Source organism: Nematostella vectensis, chromosome 4 (assembly GCF_932526225.1).
Source record: "Nematostella vectensis chromosome 4, jaNemVect1.1, whole genome shotgun sequence".
In the NCBI taxonomy this organism is placed as follows: Eukaryota; Metazoa; Cnidaria; class Anthozoa; order Actiniaria; family Edwardsiidae; genus Nematostella; species Nematostella vectensis.
The window spans coordinates 13,217,093-13,239,504 of record NC_064037.1 but is presented as its reverse complement, the minus strand read 5'-3'; the positions used below and the strand labels follow the sequence as shown (position 1 = coordinate 13,239,504).

General features: G+C 39.9%; 3 protein-coding genes and 1 non-coding gene across 5 annotated transcripts; all 4 read left to right on the top strand.

Moving 5' to 3' along the window:
* Positions 1-944: 944 nt before the first annotated feature.
* Positions 945-3,177, top strand: LOC5511053 (glutathione gamma-glutamylcysteinyltransferase 2). Its single transcript, XM_032380326.2, has one exon. The coding sequence runs from the start codon at positions 1,031-1,033 to the stop codon at positions 2,012-2,014; it is 984 nt and encodes a 327-aa protein (XP_032236217.1). The 5' UTR covers positions 945-1,030; the 3' UTR covers positions 2,015-3,177.
* Positions 3,178-3,627: 450 nt separating this feature from the next.
* On the top strand, positions 3,628-15,187 carry LOC5511054 (TBC1 domain family member 10A). Of its 2 annotated transcripts, none has more exons than XR_007307601.1 (12): positions 3,628-4,094; positions 4,943-5,042; positions 5,492-5,599; positions 6,034-6,137; positions 6,700-6,766; positions 7,248-7,295; positions 9,502-9,642; positions 10,742-10,803; positions 10,917-10,969; positions 12,154-12,227; positions 12,333-12,411; positions 12,695-12,761. XR_007307601.1 is itself a non-coding variant. In XM_001631413.3 (12 exons), exons 1-12 carry the CDS (start codon positions 3,949-3,951, stop codon positions 13,795-13,797), a joined length of 1,056 nt encoding a protein of 351 aa, XP_001631463.2. In that variant the 5' UTR covers positions 3,629-3,948; the 3' UTR covers positions 13,798-15,187. The 2 variants fall into 2 exon arrangements, 1 of the variants encoding a protein (XP_001631463.2); XM_001631413.3 differs by lacking the exon at positions 12,154-12,227 and adding an exon at positions 13,717-15,187 and having other exon boundaries at positions 3,629-4,094.
* A 1,773-nt stretch (positions 15,188-16,960) lies between these two features.
* Trnai-uau lies at positions 16,961-17,068 on the top strand. Its single transcript has 2 exons — positions 16,961-16,998; positions 17,033-17,068. It is a non-coding gene; the product is annotated as a tRNA-Ile (tRNA).
* A 309-nt stretch (positions 17,069-17,377) lies between these two features.
* LOC5511055 (mitochondrial ubiquitin ligase activator of NFKB 1) lies at positions 17,378-21,572 on the top strand. The gene is made up of 3 exons (XM_001631414.3): positions 17,378-17,585; positions 19,313-19,524; positions 20,404-21,572. The coding sequence occupies exons 1-3, from the start codon at positions 17,481-17,483 to the stop codon at positions 21,113-21,115; spliced, it is 1,029 nt and encodes a 342-aa protein (XP_001631464.1). The 5' UTR covers positions 17,378-17,480; the 3' UTR covers positions 21,116-21,572.
* Positions 21,573-22,412: the final 840 nt, after the last annotated feature.

Here is a 22,412-nt window from a genome sequence, read left to right as displayed (position 1 = left end):
ACAGGAAAGCTCAGAGGCGCGAATTGACAGCTAAGTTACAACCAATTAAGGTGCTAAAAATAGAGCTCATGCTCGAAGAACCAGCGTACTTTGCGGGCGCCCCCCCCCCCCCACCCCCCCCCCCCCCCCAAATGGTCACTCCCGCGTAAGCTCTGAGGCCACTTGACCACTGACTCGATTCCTTTTTTTTTTCAGAAAAGCAAGAAACGCCTAGGTAATAAATTTATTCGCGAATACCGATGCGACCTAAATAGTTATTTTACATAAGCCGTAGCTACTTGCATCTACCAGCATCCCATCTTCTATACCCATATACCAACATCGAACCTCATAAACCAACACCACCATTAATTGTTAACCATCATCTACCTTCATCCATACTCATCGAACCTCATCCACCATAATCAGCCCTCATCTATCCTCATCAACCATCATCAGCCCTCATCTATCCTCATCAACCGTCATCTTTCCCCATCTTCACTCATCTACCCTCGTCACCCCTTACAGCATCATCTACCCTCATCAACCCTCATGAACCATCATCAGCACTCAAGCCCAACCCTTATCAACCCTCTTCGTCAGCTGGACGCCAGACACAATATCCAAAATTTACACAGAAGACTAGAACACCCTGGGGACGATGTTATAACTAGAAAAACTACAGACAAGCTGTAGAAAAAAACTAGATGGTCTGCGTAGGCGTGGTGTAGACAAGGTATAAATCGACACAAGGTGGGTAAGGCTGTATTGAACGCCTCTGTGAAACAGAGTAGTTGCGCTGACGTTTCTAGGCCTTCGTCGCCCTTTTCAACCTTGTCATTTAGAACATGGGGACGACGCTGGGTTAGATGTGCTGTGGGAGGTCATTCATGGTATATGAGGGTTTTTGTAGAGAAATGGCAAATGTAAGTTTATGTTTAGGGTGCATCAATGTTATTCAACCATGGAGTACATATCCATTTCCGATGTCGATATCGTGATTTCGTAATCTACTGTTTTACTACGATTTTACACCTTCCCTAATAGTTTGATGCTTCTGTATAGATTTGGAAAACACAGGTTAGTGTTTAGAGCAACATTCATAAGTACTATGGCGTTACCAAAATCGTTCTACTGTCGAGAACTGCCGAAAGGTTTGGTTGACTACAGATCGAATGAATCAAAACTTCGTTTGACCCGGAGTTTGACCCTCGGGAGCGCAGTGCCATTTCTTTCGTTGTCTTCTTGTTTCAACACACAAGCGGAGCCAGCGTACTGTGGACTGTCCACCCTCGCTATTGTCCTTAATGCTCTTCGTATAGACCCGCAGAGAATTTGGAAAACACCTTGGCGTTGGTTCACCGAAGACCTTCTCGACTGCTGTCGACCTTTGGATGTGGTCAAAAAAGTTGGAATCACGATGGATGAGTTTTTATGTCTTGCGAAATGTAATGGGGCAGTTTGTACCCTTACAAGGCCCGAAGACAACGAACAAAGCTATCAGCTTTTCCGAAAATCCCTGTTTTGTGTCTGTTACGGTGGCTCATCTAAAAACAACAACATCCTTTCATGTTGTGTATCCGAAAAAGAAGATGATACCAACTGTCCTCAAGATACAACTCACGGAGATGAGGAAAACCCTAATGAATTTCTCGTTATTTCTTACGACAGGAAAAAACTCCAGCAAACAGGTACAGGACATTTCAGTCCAGTAGCTGCCTTCGACCAAGAGACAGACTCAGTGCTCTTATTTGACACGGCAAGGTTCAAATACCCACCATACTGGGTACCGGTGAGACTGTTATTTGAATCCATGTTGCCTGTAGACCCAAGTACTGGGAAAAATCGAGGCTATTTTGTGCTGAAGGCAAGAAGTGAGGTGCAGGGGAGAAAGGTTTGCTGTTTATGGAAGGAACTTCTCGCAGCCACTGATGAAAGCCACCGATGTTGTCTGCCTGAACCACACCCAGTATACGACTCAAGCACCATGACTTGCCATGGAAAGGATTCATCGTTTTGTTGCAAAAAGTGCTAGTGGAGAAATTTCACTGTTTATTTAAACCCAGTGGCTATTTGTACGGATCCGTATCCCGACTTCAATTTTCTATTAGTACAGGAGTTTTAGTTTTTTGCTTTTTTCTTCGAATTGATATGCAACTAAGAATTCTTATTGCCCTAGATATGCTCAGGAGTATCAAGCGATTCAAGCATTAAAGGTTTTAAATATGGGCTTGTGTTATTCCTCAGTACAATATTGAGCGGCAGAATCGGCAACACTTAAAAATTCCCGAGGTCACGCTTGAAATCGAATTTTAGGCCCGTACCCAGGGGGTGCAGGGGGTGCAAATGCAACCCCCCACAACGGCAGAAGGTAAGCTAGATCACTCTGGTTTGAAGCCAAATCTAACAATAAACGTTCCGTGGAGATACTCCAAAGGCATAAAACATCCCTCTTTGTTCTTTCGGTGGTGGTCAGATTTTTATCAGAGAACTCACCCCCCCCCCCCCCCCCCCAGGAAAAATTAGGTCCACTTTTTCGGATTCCACCCCCCCCCCCCCCCAAGAAAAATACTGGGTACGGGCCTGAATTTGATTTTCTTTTCAAGTTATCCATGCAAAATTGTTGAATTCTATACTTTACCAAGGAAATAGTCTACTAAGCAGAAGCAGCAAATATGTTTCACCCAAGAGTTGTAGATACTTTAGTGTATTTCAGTCAAAAAACAATTGATTCCTTCTCATGTGACAACCACTTTGCATGTAAAGTAGAATGCAAGTCGCAGCAAAAACTGTGTGACAAGGCATTTGCCACTTCCCCAAAAGGGGGTACAAAGGCGACCCAAGAGAGGTTGAGGGAGAAATGTGTTTATTTTGTGTCAATTTGTGAGAGTTTTCATCCTTTATCAAGGTCACACATCTCGGCTGGGATGTAGTTAGGTGGCTGTCATACCTACTGAAATATATCATTGTTCTTTCCTCTCTTTAGAATTTTATTTTTATTTTTTTCATTCAACTTGGAGGCCAGTTGCACTCTTAGATACATATATGTCCTGCTTGTAGCAAATTGCTTTCAAAGACACAAGCATATATAAGGTTAATCCTATGAAAACCTCAGTTTCCCTGAAAATACATTGCTTATTTTTGCAGAAACCTTTAGGCATAAAATAAGATGGAATAAAGATATAAGATAAAAATCAATGTGTTGTGTGTTTTTTACTTTTTTTTTATCCAACGGAGGCATTGAGGGACATTTGGTATACCACTGCTTCCTACTAAGGGCAAATATGTTCAAATAAGGTCATATCCTCTATTTTCTTTTGTATGTATGTATGTATGTATTTTTGAGTACTTGAATGACTTATAATTTTAAATTTATTGGATCACACCAATGTAAAAGTTTTTACATGGTACAATAAAGTAGTCTGCCTGTCTGTTTGAAAGTGACAGGGGGCTTTTTTTCTCAATTGATTTCCGGTACAGTTTTGCTTATGATTCTTTTTTCCGAATGATGTGGCGATTTTTTCTGTCTGTCTTTGCTTGCATAATTTTTGGGCCTGAGCCTTTTTTTAGTGGGGAGGGGGGGGGGGGGGGGGGGGTGGAACCTCATAATGAAACGGTTCTATTCGATGGGTTACCTGTGGCTGCGCCTGCAGTGCGTTTGTACATTAAAGAGGAGAGGTGTTGTTTTGCTAGTTTGTTCCTGTGGTGTGTGTTCCTCTAAAGATTTGCTGGTATTTGTGGCCGGATAGCGCTAAACCTTGTAACAAATCTTTATAGAAATCGTCGAGTATCTATTTAATTTCATTTAATACAAGTCGAGAGTCAGATATCGCGGAAAGAGCGCGAATTGGAGGTCTTGATGGACTTCCCTTCGCCATGACACACTTCTTGGAAGATCTTCGTCTCTCCTATGTGCAACCTAAGAAATACTCCTTGAATATACTTTAAATATCTCGGAAATTGACGAAGATGGAATTTTACGAGCCGCAGTCTGTGCGTGCTGTAGCGATAAGACCTCTAGACCCAGATCGTATCCTCAATGAAAGTCTGGAAAATATCGCTGATGGCCCTTCGACAGATAGATATGGCTTCGTGGGAAAACACAAACAGGCTTCGTAAGTACTAGAAGAAAATTGCAACCACCTTTGCCCTGTCGTGTAAGAGTTAAGCAGACAGTTAACTTATAAATAAAAAAATAAAAATCACTAACGCGATTTAGGGTTTAGAAGAGTATAAATTTTTTTTTTGTTGTGTATAGGTAAGGAAAACATTGGAGTTGTTGGTGTGAATAGTTTGAAATAAAAAAAATAATTAATAAGAAACATAAATTTACCAATTTACAAAAGCTGGAATAACTGGAAAAATTAAACCTCTTTATCTAGACAGCATTTGAATTTAAGTTCTACACGTGTGGAGGAAAGTGTTTAAAATGGACCATGAAAATCCAATTTCCCAAGCAGAAGCAAAGATGTATGCACTTCAAATCTCCTGTATTTCCATTGACAACACACCATACTTTTAAGAGAGGGCTAGTAGGTGACAATTATATTGTACAATTATAAAATATAAGGTAATATAATAGGGAAGGATTAACACCCTTTCTTCTTGTCTGAAAATACTACTAATGATAATTATTAGGAGCTAGAAAATAAAAAAATGTGAGCAGGGCCGCAAAAAAAAAAAAAAAACTGGTAACTGTAGGTTATTGAGTAAATTCCCTTTGGGGAAAAACAGAAACAGGAAATGGATAAGTGAACTGTTAAAAGGAAACAAGAAAAAAGCTCTACTGTGGTAGCAGTTTAGGGGTTTAACACCACAAGTTTATGAGGCTGATTGTTCTGATGTTGTTAGTATATAATGTGAATGATTGAATTTCTGGGGACACAGTTGTAGGGGAAAACAGAAAATCAATGCTGATTTCACAATGATCATTTTGTTGAAAGCCTTTCTTTGTTCTTATTAGTGAGACAACTCTCCCAGTACAAGTGTTACGTGAAAGAGAGATAAAGTGGCTAGAGATGCTAAATAATTATGAAAAATGGATAACAAAGAAATATAAAAAGGTGCAGTACCATAAGAATTAGATAAGTAAATTGATCTGATATACAATATAAGTTATCAATGGCTTTTAGTATTCTACAAAGATCCAGTCACAGGGATCTCCCTTTGACTTCGCCCATTCCATTTAGACCTCAATTTTAGAAGAACTATATGATATCTAAATTCTTCAAATTTGCCTCACTCTGCCATTACAATGTATGTTTTATGTGCTGGTGCCATCCCTTTGAAAAAACTTGAGATTTGTGCTTATTGTATTATGATGCAATTGCAAAACTTCAACATAAGTTATTATGCATTGCAAATGGAGTGCACAAAATGGCATCCACAAAACTATTTTCATGCATTTGCTCTCACATTTAACCAGTTATTCTTACTTTGCTCTTACTCTTGCAGTTGGATCTAAAACATTTCTGCAACAAAGCCAACCTTAACAGTACTTATTTCTCTGCAGTTAAGAGAGAGATGCCGCAAAGGCATTCCGCCAGCTGTGAGAGGTTTGGCCTGGCGGCATTTGTCGGGTAGCATAAAGATGGAAAAGCAGAATCCTAATTTATTTGAGGTGACCATACGTTCATTATCTAGAAAACTTGTTGTATAGTTATAAATATCAATATCATAGTAACCATATGACCATCACAATTAAAGTCTTGATGTTCAAACTAAAAAAAATGCCCTTTGCAGTCAACTAAATGTGTTGGCTCACAGCTGAATAAGTTTCAGAATGGTAAATAATGTTTATAAACATCGCTTGTTTTTTTCACACACATACTGTATAATGTCAACACTTTCGATTGATCAGTTGTCCCCTGATACAAGCTGAGGATCTTTCATAGTCTTTTGCACACGAGGTGCTGTTTATAAACATTTGTGCATCACATTATCATGTAAAACATCTAGATACAACAATGACACCCCAAGTAAGTGTCTAGTGTTTAGTTACAGTATACAGAAGGCTTTAATATTTGAAATGATCACTGTTACTGTATTTCCTAGGACCTTGCAAGCAAGCCCTCACCGGAGTGGGAAAACACGATAGAGAAGGATCTTTGCCGGGTCTTCCCATATCATGAGCAGTTTACAGACACAGGCGGCCAGGGGTATGTCACTTCCCCAGGTTAAAGTTGAGGGTAGAAGTGTTTTTAGGTATTGGATGTATTAATTCCTGTACCTGATGACCCTGTTTGGGCTGATCCTTACACCTACTAAATTGATAATTTTTTTTTTTTTTATTTTATGTGGAAAAAAAATAAACAGAAAAACTGATCTACCCCCTCTTCCCTAAAGGTTGATCTAGACAGCACTATTTGCTGTAGTCGTATGCAACCTGCCTATGACATGTCTTAGTCCTGAATCACACACTACGACTTTTGTAGTCAAGCATCGTAGCAGAGTTGTAGGCTGATTTACACTCTGACTCGAGTGAGAGGTGTCGCAGGCAAGTCGCATAGGACTAAATCGTGCCGTCTGAATCAGCCTTTAGTGAAGCTAATACTAGATAGGCCTTGATATAAAGTGGTTAGTACAAAGCACAGATGTAAAAGGTAAATTGGCTCCTCCCCCTATAGCTCGGCATTGTCGAATTCTATACAGTACACTGAAACCTTTTGTTCTAAACTGCTACCAATGTTCCATAATTAAAACAACTCATTATTTTTCCAGGCAAAAAGACCTGTTCAGAGTGTTAAAAGCCTACTCTTTATATGATTCACATACCGGATACTGCCAGGTATTACAGTACTTATTCCATTCATGCATGCTCAGATCCTGTCAGGTATTTGTTTCTACCCTGATGCATGCTTGGAGATCCATTTGTCTTAGGTGTAGCCCTGTTAGAAGTAGTCGTTGCTGTTATCACAGATAAATTGGTTCCTCAGCCAATTGGCGGTCATGCTGGAATTGGCGCTGTGCAATAGCGCTACCCTGTGGGACCATACAATATGGTGACCAATTAGGAGATGGATTCAATTTTCTTAATATTATAATTGTCTACCATCTGAAAGCCAACAACCTTGAGGTGCTTTCCAAAGTTGTTTTGTGTGTGTGACCAAAGAAAGATATGCGTCACCAGACTTCTTGGTTGCCCAAGTGGTGTTTCCTTTTCAAATTATCATGTCACCCCTGTTCTTTCTTTGAAGTTCCTGGCTCATGATGTCAAGTGTCATGGTTTAGGCATTTTAATGGAAGTATTGGTGATGTTTTTTTTCCAGGCGATGGCTCCTGTGGTTGCTGTACTGTTAATGCACATGACAGCAGAGGTAAGATGGTATAATGCTGTTATTGTTTCCGTACTGTTAATGCACATGACAGCAGAGGTAAGATGGTATAATGCTGTTATTGTTGCTGGTTTATTTTGTATAACGTAAATGATCTAACACCCTGGGCGTTTATAAATTTCGATGGTCAAAGGACGGGGGTTCAATGCATAGGAGGTGTTTATTAGAGAGGGGCGTTTTTTTACAAACTAAATCATTATAACAAACCCAAGTGCAGTGGGGTTTTAATCTCTGTCAGGATCAAGTTTAATAGGGGACTTGCGCTAAGAGATCACATTTTTTGTGTGTGACAAACTTGCATGCGCTCTGGGTTTTTAAAGCAAAATAAAGAAACAAAAAGCAAATTTTTCAGCACTTACCAATCTGCCAGAAAGTTTCTTTACCAGATAGGGCTTATTCCATTGAAAGGTTTTATATTTTCGTCCTTGCCTGGCGTAAATGCCGCAGCCATTTCTGGGGTTTATTTTGGCTTGAATTTGCCATGCAAAAAGTATACTTGACTTGCAAGTGACGTGCATGTCCTCTATTATGCAGTAGCCTGTGTGGCAAGCGTTTCTTGACATTAAGTGAGTTTCACCCAGTAGAAGCCAAGCAATTTAATTTTATTTATATTACTGGAATTCCTATTGTCGTTTGTTTTTAATCTGTGAGGGAGGGTAGGGGGCGTTAAATACTGTAGAGGGTAGAGTTTATTCGAGAGGGGCGTTCAATACAATCTTGTAAGCTTGGGGGGGGAGTTCTTAAGATAGGGGGCATTTATTAGATCATTTACGGTAACATTGCTTTTCACAGTGAGTTTCGTATTTTTAAAAATACTTTGCATCCTGATATTTTTGTCAGTCCATTGTTCAAACTTCAATGGGCCATAGGAAATTCAACTCATCTTGTTCACTAAGTATATAGTATTTAACCCATTGACTCCTGGCTATTTTTGAGCTGAATTTACAAAAAACAGACTGAAAACAGATACCTCTCCCCTATTCTGAGTTTTATACAGCCCGTCAAAGTCAAACACAGCTGCACATATTCAGCGGTATCCAAGCTTTCCAACAGTGCTTTGCTCTCCCCACTTTTAATCCCTCGTCGTGGTGCTGAAGCAAGCAAAAGTTGATGGTTGCTTGTATTTTTCATCAAAAATACAGCTATGAGCATATTAGGAGAGTGTCTCAGGACATCATGAAGTCTATTGTGGCATAATTGAGTGCTTTGCTTATTGATATTTGCAAGCAAAGGTGGATTCATGATGATTTTTTCTTGTTTGGCTTTGCCTGGATGAGAAAATAATTTTCTAATGAATCACCAGAGCTCTCCTAAATGCTGTCTATTCTGAAACCAAATTGATTCCAAAATTGTTTACACTGCTATTTTGGGTCTGTATGACCTGGAATTGATTTGTTTGGCTTCGGGGTGAAAAGACTTAAAAAAAACATAGGACTTTGGGGAGAGGAGTGTTGACTGGCCCTCCCCTCGTGAATTTTTCCCTGGATCTCCCAGAATGCTTTTCAATCCGTAAAGGCATCTTCGTGGTTTTACAAGCCTTCAAGGAGTGGACATTGTGTTTTGAGGCCATGGAAATGAACCTGGAGGATCAGAATAAAGGTATCTATTTGTGTCTTGAGCTGTGTTTGCTGATCTCTAGTCCCATGTGTGGTATTTTGAGCGTTTTATTGAGAGGGGTGATTCTGCTTTTCTTTCCTTGTTCGATTTGAAATTTATCAAAGAACCTGTGCAATTATTTGGCTTAAGAGTAGTTGCCAACACCTTGGTTGGATGCATATCTTCAAGACCATTTATCCCTTAGACTGATGCCTGAGTATCTTCATCTTGTTGTGTTTATTTTGCATTTATGAATTTTTTGGGTTGTGGGTACTACTTCCCAAAGCCGGTACAGGCTGGTTGAGGGGTCAATGTGTTAAGCACATTTATACTAAAAAAGTGGGAAAATGTGATTACACAGAGGATTTCTTTGGCTTACTCAAGATTTAATGCTCAGCTTGTACTGAAACAAAACTAAAACTGCTTTTTTATACCTTTACTGCTTTACTAACAAACAAAACAAATTACCTGGATGGCAACATTTTTTCTAATAATTTCCTTAGCTTTTCTCTAGCTCAGAAAAGTACTGGTAAGATTCAGTATTCAGCAGTGCAAGTGCCAATTTAATAATCTTGCTCAATGCATATTCCAGGAAGCTTTCTGGTGCCTGGTAATGATCTGTTCCAAGTACCTTCCTGGGTATTATGGCCCTAAACTAGAGGCCATTCAGCTTGACGGGGCCATCTTTGGGGGCCTGCTCAGCAAAACCGTCCCTCATATATCTAAACACATGGTGAGTATCATTTCCCCTGTATAAGTGTTTTTTTTACTCAAAATATTGTATAGAACACTGAGATGATCAGATATATACTCATATTAAAACCTTCTGGAAATCCATGGGGCCCAGTACATCCATTTTTTTATAGATTTAGTTTTGTACAATACAGTATTTTTCCCTCTAAAATTAATTCTTGAAATAAAAATTGCAAAATGCCCTTTAAAATCAGGTTTTGTCTTGTATATACAAAAAACAACATTTTATACAAGAAGATTGCTGAGCCAAGTTTTCATATTACTGTAATAATAATATACCTGCACAAATTTCTTGATTCTGATTGGCTGAGAGCAGTGCAATTTTTATGTAACACCAGTGCAGAAAGTTGTTATACCAGTGCAATTACATAAAAGTCAAAATCCTTGAAAATTAGTATTTTTAAAACGATAGATACTGTATAATACTCTACATAATTTTCAAAACCTTTTTTTGATAAAAACAATTCAAACAATAGACAGAAAAAGCGAGAAAAAAATAAAAATTGTTAGGGTTTTGATACGAAAGTTTTCAATTTTCACGCGCTGTTGACGAATCACGCCAGTTACGACAAGAGTGTGCGCTGTTTTACCGTGTTTCAAACTTGACTTTCCTAATTTGTACATGTATATCATTAATAAGCAATCATACAGTTTTCTCGTTCAATAAATTTGCACTTGTAAGTTTTTCAAAAAGCTCAAATTGCACTCGCCTAAGACAGCTCGTGCAATTATGATACTTTTTGAAAAACTCACTCTTTCAAATTAATCCCGAATTGAACTTGAAACTGTATGATTACCTATACAAACAAAATGTTTCATCTGTTGTAACATTTAAAGCTTGGAGCAGCCTTGTTTCTCTGTTTTTATTATTTTTTTGGCATTTCATTGAACAAACATGCACTGTATATAAACTGCTGAACATTTTAATGTCATGTCATCTCAACTAAGTTTTGAAAGATATATTGATTTATTTTTGTTTGTCTTTAATAATTAGCCTGGACTTTTTTACACACAGGTGGCTTCTTGTGTATAAATTGGTTTTTCTTTGGATTTTATCATCGTTCTGTTTTCTGTTTCAGAAACAGCATCATATAGACCCTCTGATGTATATGACGGAGTGGTACATGTGTCTATTAGCAAGGTGCAATGTGTAGCTTTATATCAGGAGACTGTACTTGCCGACGTTATTTGCTCTCTACTTTGATAATTATTTGCTGCTCGACATTTTCCCCTAATGTGAGGTTATTTTGACAGGAATCTGCCTTTTGCCACTGTCCTTCGTGTTTGGGATATGTTTTTCTGTGAAGGTTAGTGTAAAGCCTTGTGCAAACAGAGTCAACATCCAAACTGATGCAGCTTATACATCAGCAGTGGCAAAATGCTGTTGGGATGTATCAATTTTATACTGAAATAAGGTTTCTTGAAGAGAGCCGCCATCCTAAAGGTTAGGGCCACCATCCCAAAGGCAGGGACACCATCCCAAAGGCAGGGGGGCACCATTCAAAAGGCAGGGGCACCATTCAAAATGCAGGGGCACCATTCAAAAGGCAGGGGCACCATTCAAAAGCAGGGGCACCATTCAAAAGGCAGGGACACCATTCAAAAGGCAGGGACACCATTCAAAAGGCAGGGGCACCATTCAAAAGGCAGGGGGGCACCATTCAAAAGGCAGGGGGGCACCATCCCAAAGGCAGGGGGGCACCAATCAAAAGGCAGGGGGGCACCATCCCAAAGGCAGGGGCACCATTCAAAAGGCAGGGGCGCACCACCCCAAAGGCAGGGGGGCACCATTCAAAAGGCAGGGGCACCATTCAAAAGGCAGGGGCACCATTCAAAAGGCAGGGGGGCACTATTCAAAAGGCAGGGGCCTCATTCAAAAGGCAGGGGCACCATTCCAAAGGCAGGGGCACCATTCAAAAGCAGGGGCACCATTCAAAAGGCAGGGACACCATTCAAAAGGCAGGGACACCATTCAAAAGGCAGGGGCACCATTCAAAAGGCAGGGGGGCACCATTCAAAAGGCAGGGGGGCACCATCCCAAAGGCAGGGGGGCACCAATCAAAAGGCAGGGGGGCACCATCCCAAAGGCAGGGGCACCATTCAAAAGGCAGGGGCGCACCACCCCAAAGGCAGGGGGGCACCATTCAAAAGGCAGGGGCACCATTCAAAAGGCAGGGGCACCATTCAAAAGGCAGGGGGGCACTATTCAAAAGGCAGGGGCCTCATTCAAAAGGCAGGGGCACCATTCCAAAGGCAGGGGGCACCATTCAAAAGGCAGGGACACCATTCAAAAGGCAGGGGCACCATTTAAAAGGCAGGGGCACCATTCAAAAGGCAGGGGGGCCATCCCAAAGGCAGGGGGGCACCATTTAAAAGGCAGGGGCACCATTCAAAAGGCAGGGGGGCCATCCCAAAGGTGGTTTTTGTTGTAATACATTCAATATCTTTTTTAATAATCAACCTGCATTATCCTCACACACCTGTACAATAGGGCACAATCATCATGATAGCCCAAGAATGCTGCACATTTTGCCAACATTGCTAGCACTGTATGCACAAAACAATATAAGTCAACAACATAATTAAATTCTATAAATCAGCTGGGGAATAACTTATGCCAAGGAAAGGACTGATCACAATTGTTTTCCTTTATATACCTTTGGTTTAAAGGTATAAAGGTACTTTTCAGGACAACAATAGCAATTATGAAAATTATGCTTTCACCACGGGAGCTTCGCAAGTGTCAGGGGTAAGTGTTAATTAATGTTAAAAAATTGTGGGAATAAAATATTAGTCGTTGGCCAAAGAAAATTTTTTTTTTTATCTTCAACTTCACACCAAATATCTGATCATATCATTCTACTGCCCTGTCCAATTGTAAATATGTGGTATTATCACGGGCCTTGCTTGGACATTATTGTGGTCCAGGGGTCTGGGTGGGGAATCGGAGGCGATGGTGATTGAGAGTTTTAGATAAGGTTTGATTTACAATTACTGTTGAATGATTTGTGTTGCTTTTTGTACTTATGCAGTTTATTTGAGACAAATGAAAGACTTAGACATCTTGAGGGAATGCAGGAGGATGTGCTAATACCTGTGGTAAGATTGATAATTGCTTTTTGATAACTACACGACAAATTCACCATTACTGTCGAATCCGTTGTATCGCGACGCCGCATTCTCAAAACATCGATTTGTTTTTGTCCTTTGGGATTTTCTGTTCCGCCTGTCAAATTGTTCTAAGCCAATCAGATTCTTGCCATCTCTCGCCTAGTGCAGTTGCTTGGTTTTCTGTCATGACACTGTCTGGTTTTCGTCCAGAGGATAGCCAGGGAAGTGCACAAAGCGAGACTCTGATTGGCTCAGAATGGTTTTACTGACGGAACAGAAAACCAAAACAAATCGTGTTTTGAAAACGTGGGTCGCGGGTTTGACAGTAAAGGCGTTGTCTGATGTGTAAACTGAAAATAGCATTTGGTTTCATGACCAAAAGGTACCATGAGTCTAAATCTATCTCTACCCACGACAAAAAGTATTAAACAAAGGCATGATGATTTTTTAAGGTCATATATGTGTGGTTTTGGCATTGCTGAAGTTTATTTTTTCCCTTTTATGAATAATTTGTACCGTTAGCACCATCTAGTTTCCTGTGTCATTTGCATTCGCTGTTTGCGCTGACAACATTTCTTGGAATAGGTGTCTGCAGTTGAGTCTGTTGTTGTTGCTGCTGCAAAAGTCATACATAAGTATATTTTCAAACTAAAGGATCGCCGGGTTATCCCAAAAAAAATGTGCTCTACATTGTAGGAGCGTGTTAATATGAAGTTACCCTGCTTTCAAATACCAAAAGTTTAACACAGAATTGTTTCGTAGGTGTTGTTGGTGTTAAACTGAATGAAGAGTGTGTAACGACGCCTACGAAACAGTTCTGTATTATGATATAGGGTATTTGAAAGCTGAGTGACGTTATTTATGTAAAAGATATATTTCACACATTTACAACTTGTGAGGGTTGTCTGCTAGCAAGATGTTCACATGATATTATCGTTCCCAGTCGCTCACCATAAAGTTATCAGAGAAAGACATGCGGAGGGAACACGAGCAACAGCTAGAAAAGCGATCCGCGTCCAGATGAAGGGAGTGAGATCACAAGATGACTAAACCTACCGACTGCGCAGCGTGTGTCCTCTTTGTATTTCCAGTGAAAAACAGAGAAAAACACAGTGAGAAAAACAGCGGCAAGCTCGACGAAAATTATTGTCCGCACAAAAGGGAGAACTTGCCGAACATCTCCCCGGTTTCCTCAGTTTCTCTGGATTTTTTTCCTTGCAAACACGACGGGAACGCTTACTACGCAGGTTGTCAAACCTAGAGCTTCAACGAGGAACAAGAAGTAGGCGGGTAGATAGATTGTAAATAGAATAGAATAGAATAGATAAAACAGGTAGACCATTGCAATATTAAATAACTGATCTGATCCTAGCAAGCCCTTATACTGGAATTTTAGGCAGGGAGGCATTGGGGAGGAGGTAGGGATGGAAAAAGCTGCCAGTCATGAATTTGCCCTGCAATTAAGTCTGCACAAAAGACAAATCCGGAGGGGTAATAAACGGTCCAAGAAAACTCACTGTTTCACTCCTGGAATCCCAAATTCTTGGAATCTCGTTTTTTTTTTCTCTGCATGTCCGGAAATTTTAATCTTCAGGGTTAAAATGTTGATCTCATTACTCAAACAAATTTAAATCTTCAGGGTTAAAATGTTGATCACTTATTACTCAAACACTGAGAATTAGGCGCCTAGCTAGGTATTTGTAGGCACCACGGGTATGTGTAGCCTCCGCGACCTCCAAAACGTGGTCCTTTACTCATTAAAATGTCGCCAATGTTAGATATTTTATATATCTATGCTTGCGCGCTCCCCCGTTCAGTTAATCAGCTACGCACCTGAAAATATATCACTTCTCACTATGATCTACCACACGCCCGGCTTTCTCTCTAAAATAATTCTTTGGGAAAATGACATGATGATGACGACGATATTTTTTAAAATCTCGAACTTGAATTTTTTAATAGTGTTCTCGGGAAATCTCGCGTTCATAAATCCATTGAACGAAATGTATACACTAAAAAACTTTTAAAGCTCTTTCGTATTATTTTTGAGAATGATGTGATTAATTGGCATTACGGGCCTAGTGCTGTTTCGAATTTATTTATTTAGAAATTATGTAAATATAATAAATTGCCTTATGAAGTTTACCGACTAGAAAGACTTGGGGAAAATAATAATAAAGATAGCTGTTGAGTTAAGTATCATATCAATAAAAAATAAACTTATATAATTCTTTAGCTATCTTCCGCTGCCAATTATTTTGCTTATGCTATTTTACTTTAAATCTCATCTTATTTTATCAAGTAAATGCAAAAGTCCAGAAGGCTTTTGTAGTAACTGTGACTAACGTACTATTTTCTTGTCATGTTTTTTTTTTTTTTTAAGATCTTGAAAAATAAAGGACCTCTTTACCATGGATGTTATCTGTTGAAACTATTCATTCTATTTCATGCAAAGTACACCCCCGATAACTGGAGCCTCTGGGGTCAATCGAAATTTATTAGAGCTAACGTGAGCTAGATTCACAGGAGAGCTGTAAAAAGGTTGTGATTGTACTTGAATTTTCGTTGAAAAATATAAGGTCATTTCTACAACACTTGCCTGTAATCTTGCTTTCTGATTAGTTGATAGTTATGGTAAATTTTATACTGGATTCGTCGTTCACACAATCCTTGCAAGTTCACTTGAAGCAAAAGATACGAAAATACTTATCCCAAAATTTGCGAAATTTGACTCTCAATTTTCTTTTAATAAAATTTTCAATCCTTACAAAAACACACTCAAGCTAACGCGTCTATATGACCGGCAGCCGGATAAAGGTATTTCAAACATTCCATGGCCGGCAGTCTAAGCATTTTGTAAATCGTGAATTTAGGAACTCAAACCACCAAGGGAATTGTTTTGATATAGTTTAAGTTGAAGGGAATTTTAAAACACTTTGGGCAACTTACACGTCCACTGTGAAGCCAAGTTACTGCTGTGCTCCACAGTCGAAAGTGAGGACATATTTTAATGCGGGCACCGCTGGCCTTGTCCAATGTCCGAAGTGACTTGAGGTCGTAAATTATTTGATATCACAGGCCCGTAGCCAGGATTTTGAGCGGGGTGGTTCGTTTTTCGATTTCAGAGGACCAAATTTCCGGTATACCCCTCTACTCGCCTTATAACATTAGGCAATCAATCTTGTATTTAAAATGTTATTAATAGGGTATTTTTTTTAACATACAGTGATAATAATAAAGATATTTATTATAAAAAGATTTTTATAGTTATTTTAAAGACATATTGATGTGCACGGTATATCTCCAGCCAAACGTTATTGTTGTTTGCTTTAAGCGGACCTTTAAGCCGGGTGTGGGGAACTGAACCCCTCGAACCCCCCCTGGCTATGGGCCTGTATCAAAGTCTGCTTATAAATTAATTTTGCATCATGAAATATTTTTATCCTTGACTGGGGACCACTGATGAGATTTTAGAGAGCCTTTTAAAATGCGGACGGGTGGTAAGTTACTGCAATACATTTTGGCGAAGAAGGCATAGGAGCCGGGGGGGGGGGGGGGTTCTTCAGGGTAAAAGTGATAGGGATGCTCGTCGGAAAATTCGAAAAATACCCCTAAAAAATACCTGCACGACCAAAAATTGCTACCCTAAACAATTCCTCAGGAGCCTTAAAAATACCATTTCTAAGAGGAAAGCTTATTTTTTTCTCGGATACCCCCTAAAAAATACCTGAGGCCCGATTTCGACCGCTAAAAGTACGACGAGCATCCGTATCACAGGTCGACTGGAAGAACCCATGTTTTTTTTCTAGAATAAATCAGTGTATTTTTGGGCAACCACAAAGAGCTCACCTAGACGTTTCATATAAAGTTGAAATTGTTTTCTGTTATAAAATAAAGTAGTAAGATTGGGAAGATTTCCCTGTATTCAGAGCCTCACTTATGCGAGCGTGAGGAGCTTGCGACCATCAATAAAAATAATCATAAACTACAAACAGACCATATGCTTTTTTTAGAGATATATTTGCATATCTTTGATTACTAAATATAGCTAATTGAGCAAGAAAATAAAATAACTACTTCAGAAGCCGCGACAGAGATTTGCCATCTAAAATAAAACCACTCTGAGATGCTCGAGTATAGCCTATATAGAATGACTATCAATTTTCATCTCCTTTCCACCACGCCAAGCTCCTGTGGCACAGTCGGTTAGCGCGTCGTACTTATAGGCAGTGTGGGCGTGGCCCCGTGGGTGCCATGAAATGCGAAGGTCGAGAGTTCAATCCTCTCCAGGAGCAAGGCTATTTTTTTTTTCTCATTTTTTTCTAACACTGCTTGACATGAAAACGTCCATGACTAAAGCTAGACTAGAAAATCCCGCTCATTTGATTAAATAATTTAAATGATTTAAATTTTATTTTTTATATATAGTAGCTAAGTAAAAATATTTAAAAATTAAATGAAAATTTAAAAATTCTTGTTGTTCGATTATTTAGGACACCTAAGAAGACATGTTCTAAAAAAGAAAAAAAACTTTGAATAAATACCACTTCGTAAATTCAGGGAAACGTAAGCGAATGTACTAATTTCTACGTGACCGGGTAAGACTGGGGACAAGGCGCCATGTTTTTTTTCGTGTTGCACTGTTTTTGGCTTCTTCCTTGTTGTCTTTAATCTTCCGTGATACCGAAGCTTGAATTGACTGATAACATGACAGAGCTGTATTGTATTGTCGGGGGGATTGGAAGTGCTGCCTTGTCAGTTATCTGTTATGCCGTTTATAGGAATCGTTCGAGCGTGCTTCACGCCGTAGAGGTAAGATTAGAAGTTCTCTGAAACCAGTTTATAAGAATTAACCAACTCTGTTATTCTGTTCTTGTCAAACATGAACTCTGGAATATCTCTAGCTTTAGACTAATCGCACAACGGGTCGGGGCATTCTTAATTCGCCATAGATTTCAGAAGTATAAAACAAAGGTAATCCTGTTTTAGTTTGTGATTGGATCTCAATATTTTCGAGGCTAAAAATATGAGAAATCCGATTTTCTTTAACACCCAGTACTTAGGTATTTAGTCCTTTCTGGTGAGTGGTTAAAGCAGTGGACTGCTGTTTAAGTTGACTATCACCGGATGCGATTTTAACAAAAAAAAAAAATTCAGATTATATGATGAATCTAAGGGGTCATCCACACTGACACGGATTCAAAAGTACCCGGATTCGTTTCGCCGAAAACGCATCAATTGATTTGCATCCACACTATCGTTCTTGCACCGTGTTCACCTGGATCCAGCCTCTCACACAGGTACGAGGTGAAGTCATTTTTATGACATGCTCATGCTCAAAGCAGCAGATGCACATGATATGACACCATCGTTTTCATTTTGATACAAATTCAACCATCCACACTATGGACCCAAGTATACGGATTCATTTTGATTCACTTACAAAAGCGTTTTCAAAAGTACCCGTATTCGCTGGATCCAGCACGCGTGTTGGTGTGGACAGAAGGCCGAAATTTACCAAAAAGTAAATGGATCCAAACCAATCTGTGTTAGTGTGTATGGCCCCTCAGTCCTGAGTTTGAATGTTTTTGAAGGCTAGATTGCTCAGAATCACAATCGTGTACGATTATATAAAAACTCACCCTGCGATTGAGTGTGATTGTGTGCAATCATATGCATACCTCTCAAGGCTTGACAAAATGTTTTTTTTGGGGGAAAGAGGTGGGGTATACCCTCACTTGGGGCTCGCAACCTAAAGCAGCTTAATGACTTACCTGCTTTCATCAAGCTAATCAGCACTCAGTAGACGTTTGCTGTTTAGAAAGCTCTCGCACACAATTACCCATACACAAGGAAATGTTATTTTTCATTACTGATAGAAAATAGGCAAAATGTTGATTTTCTATTTTTGAAACTATAAAAATGGCTGAAAACGGAAGATTTGGTTCTCCACTTGGGAGAGCGTGAGAAAAGGTCCAAAATCTTGAAACTTCCACCTGATGCATGAGAGTTGACAGGTATGCGTATGGTGAAATTAGCTGCAATTGTATGCAATCAAAAACTTTTTTATGCAGCTCATTTGTGTTGGTTTTACTTCACATGAATAGAAGGGTTGTATCTCCATCTACGCTACTGGTGGTCACAGGAGAAAAATGAAAAGCAGTACAACTGTAGACGTTGGTGAAACCTCTAGGCCAATCAGAACTGCGCTTTGGGGGAGGGGATGTCTTATCTGGATGCTTGTGATAGTTTCCATTGCAATAAATCAAAGCTGATTATGCATATTACTTAGACTGTCATTGTGTTGATAAGTTTAGTATAAGGCACAAGCAGTATCTGCTTGTCAAATATATATTTCATATATATCCTGAAAACACATTCAAGTCTGGCGAATAGAAGTCTATAAGTATAAAATAACTTTAAAACCCTGATTTTATTATCTTAATCACCAGTTATGTTATAATCAACCATATTACCACCAACAACACTCTGCTTACTGATTTGACATGAAGTTATAAAACTATAATGTTTATTTTCAGGGAGCAGCTAACATAGACATTAGTAGTGCACTGACAGCATTACAAGCTAGGGAAGATAAATGTATTCCATATGCCGTGATTACTGGTGAAGCACATCCACTGAAATGGGATGATTTGATTGAAAGCTCATATAAGCAAGGGGTCAAAGGGCTTATTCAGGAAGTGAAGATTTTGGAACATAAGAGTGAATATAGCAAATCCTCCAGAACTTGGTATGTATCAAGCTGGACTTACGCTAACTTGTACTAGCGACACTATTCTAGTGTTAAAAGGCAGATCTGCTGCTCTCTTCCTCTCCATCATTTGTAAGTTTGCTTGAACCAGGGTGGAGCCCTAAAAAAAGGCAATATTCCAAGAAATATATGTTATTTACCAGCTGGGAGGTCTGTATCATGAAATACTGTGCCCAAGGTCTTGAAAATGCTGACCGAGGCCGAAGGCCGATTTGTCAGTTTTCTTTGTATAAAGAGATGATTTGCTGCCTTTTTTACCCCAAATAAACTTTCAGCAAACTTGAAATTGTAGCATGCATTGCAAAAACATTATGGCGGGAAATTGTCAAAACACAGAGTTTGAAGCCGATTTTCCGTAAAGTCAATGATTCTAGATAAAATGACAAGTAAAATGCTGCTTTAGTGTGAAGATCTATAACCTCGGGAGTAAATATCCAGTTTTTCACTGGTCATTTTACAAATCAACTCACTATTTCCTGCTTTGGAGGTGAGGGATCTGGTATCGCAGGGTCCGGATCGTAGGATACCGGCCCTCACGAGAGCCAATCAGAGCGTGCCATTTGATGGATACCGGACCCCGATAACATATAACAGTTATTGCCTTCCTATTTGGATTTTTGACCACCACCCTCCCCCCCCCAAAAAAAAAACCTAAATAATATAAAAAAGATTCCAAGCAAATTATTTGTAGGGAACATTTATTCATAAGCGGGAGAAGCATAGTAGCAAAAGAATGGTCCAGGTTTTAATGGTACAACCATTAAACCTGGATTCTAACACCTAATACATCCCATCTCTCTTTTAAATTCATATGAAATGCCAATACTTGTCATCTTTCTAAATATTTGTCGATTATAGGTTCAATTCTCAAAGACTCCTAAGCATGGCAACAGATGCCATCCCATTTATCCTTCGGGGCCCATATTATGGATTTGTGAAAGTTACAGAACCACTAAAGGCTCGCAACTTGGATCTCAAAGTCATCTATGATAAATTTGAGCCAGCTGATTCTACTCTGGGTAAGACACTGATGGACTGGGTAAGTGGAGATAAAACTAAAGGATTCCAGGCTGTGGAAAGGATGCTGTGTCCGGGAACAACACTTACGGGAATAGGTGAGCTATCCTTGTCAGAGGGAGGAGTGCAGATATCTCCACCATCAAACAGCTTGCCTTACTATCTAACACAGCTAAGCGTTGAAGCCATCATCAAACAACTCAAGTCATCTAGAAAGACCTGGATGGTCTTGAGTGCTATTTTCGCGTGTGGAGGAAGCATCCTTTTGCTAGTCGTCTTGTATAAAGCATGGTCAAGACGTCGAGAGAGGGCTAGACGTGAACGAGAAGTTGAACCGTGGAATTTCCGGGAGGCTGCAAGAGTGGAGGTGAACATTCCAGACATGGACGAAAACCAAGGAACGCAGTGTGTTATTTGTCTTGAGAATCAGCGCAATGTAGTGCTCCTGAATTGTGGTCATGTATGTTCATGTAGGACATGTGCACAGCAAATCCATCAGTGTCCTGTGTGCAGGGGAGATATAGTTCGCATGGTGCCCATTTACCAGAGCTAATAATGCAGTAGCAAACATGTAGTTTAAATTGAGTTGGTGTATTAAAAAAGGCAGACGAGTTTGTATATAACAGACCTGATAAGGTCAGAACTAGTCTGGCTGATGCTGCCACTACTGAAAATCAAGCTTATATACACTAAAGGTCAACGAATGCACTGGTATACTATAGATGTTGAAAAAGTGGCGGCTTCAACTGCAAGACAATATCTTTAAGTTGAATCAAATTTCTATTAGGTATTCTATTAATTGGACTTACTAAGCACATGAGCTTTTGGGTGGAAAACTTATGCCTTTTAAACGAAACACTTTATTTAAACAACATAAAGCTCACCCATTTTCTGTCTGGCTATGTGACGAAAGCTGACGTTAATGTTGTTATTCTTCTGCTTCTGAGAGAGTGCAAGTTTGCCAATGAAAATACAGAGTATGAGGAAATAATAAAACCATGGCACCTGTACTGTCCCGCCCTCCAATACCCCTTACTGTATAATGGCGCAATGGTTGGGTCCTAATACCAGACCCAGGAGATGGAAATTTTAGTAGAAATGTGTGGGGAGCAAAATCCACAGATTTACTTCCATTTATATTTTATATAAAGGCCCCCATTGATAGAACCTGGGCCACCAACTCTTCATGCCTTGTTATAGGCTCCCCTCGATAAATCCTGGATACAGCCCTGGGTCCCCCCACTCTTTATGCCTTGTTATTTGCCCCCCCCCCCCCCCCCCCCCTCTTGATAAATTCTGGATCCAGCCCTTGGCCCCCACTCTTCAGACCTTGTTATAGGCTCCCCTCGATGAATCCTGGATCCAGCCCTAGGAAACCCACTCTTTATGCCTTGTTATTGGCCCCCCTTGATAAATCCTGGATCCAGCCCAAGGTCCCTCCCACTCTTCATGCCTTGTTATTGGCTCCCCTCGATGAATCCTGGATCCAGCCCTAGGAAACCCACTCTTTATGCCTTGTTATTGGCCCCCCTTGATAAATCCTGGATCCAGCCCAAGGCCCCTCCCACTCTTCATGCCTTGTTATTGGCCCCCCTTGATAAATCCTGGAACCAGCCATAGGAAACCCACTCTTCATTCCTTGTTATTGGCCCCCCTTGATAAATTTTGGATCCAGCCATAGGCTACCCCACTTTTCATTGCTTGTTATTTGCCCCCCCTTGATAAATCCTGGATCCAGCCCTAGGCTACCTCACTCTTCATTGCTTGTTATTGGCCCCCCTTGATAAATCTTGGATCCAGTCATAGATTACACCACTCTTCATGCCTTGACTTTTGTCTAGTCTCGTGCA

Coding starts and splice junctions, on each gene's coding strand:
- LOC5511053 (XM_032380326.2), top strand. CDS start 1,031: ATGCTTCTGTATAGATTTGGAAAACACAGGTTAGTGTTTAGAGCAACA.
- LOC5511054 (XM_001631413.3), top strand. CDS start 3,949: ATGGAATTTTACGAGCCGCAGTCTGTGCGTGCTGTAGCGATAAGACCT. Junction 10,804..10,916: donor TACATGTGTCTATTAGCAAG/GTGCAATGTGTA, acceptor TTATTTTGACAG/GAATCTGCCTTTTGCCACTG. Junction 12,412..12,694: donor GAGCTTCGCAAGTGTCAGGG/GTAAGTGTTAAT, acceptor GTACTTATGCAG/TTTATTTGAGACAAATGAAA.
- LOC5511055 (XM_001631414.3), top strand. CDS start 17,481: ATGACAGAGCTGTATTGTATTGTCGGGGGGATTGGAAGTGCTGCCTTG. Junction 17,586..19,312: donor GCGTGCTTCACGCCGTAGAG/GTAAGATTAGAA, acceptor GTTTATTTTCAG/GGAGCAGCTAACATAGACAT. Junction 19,525..20,403: donor AGCAAATCCTCCAGAACTTG/GTATGTATCAAG, acceptor TGTCGATTATAG/GTTCAATTCTCAAAGACTCC.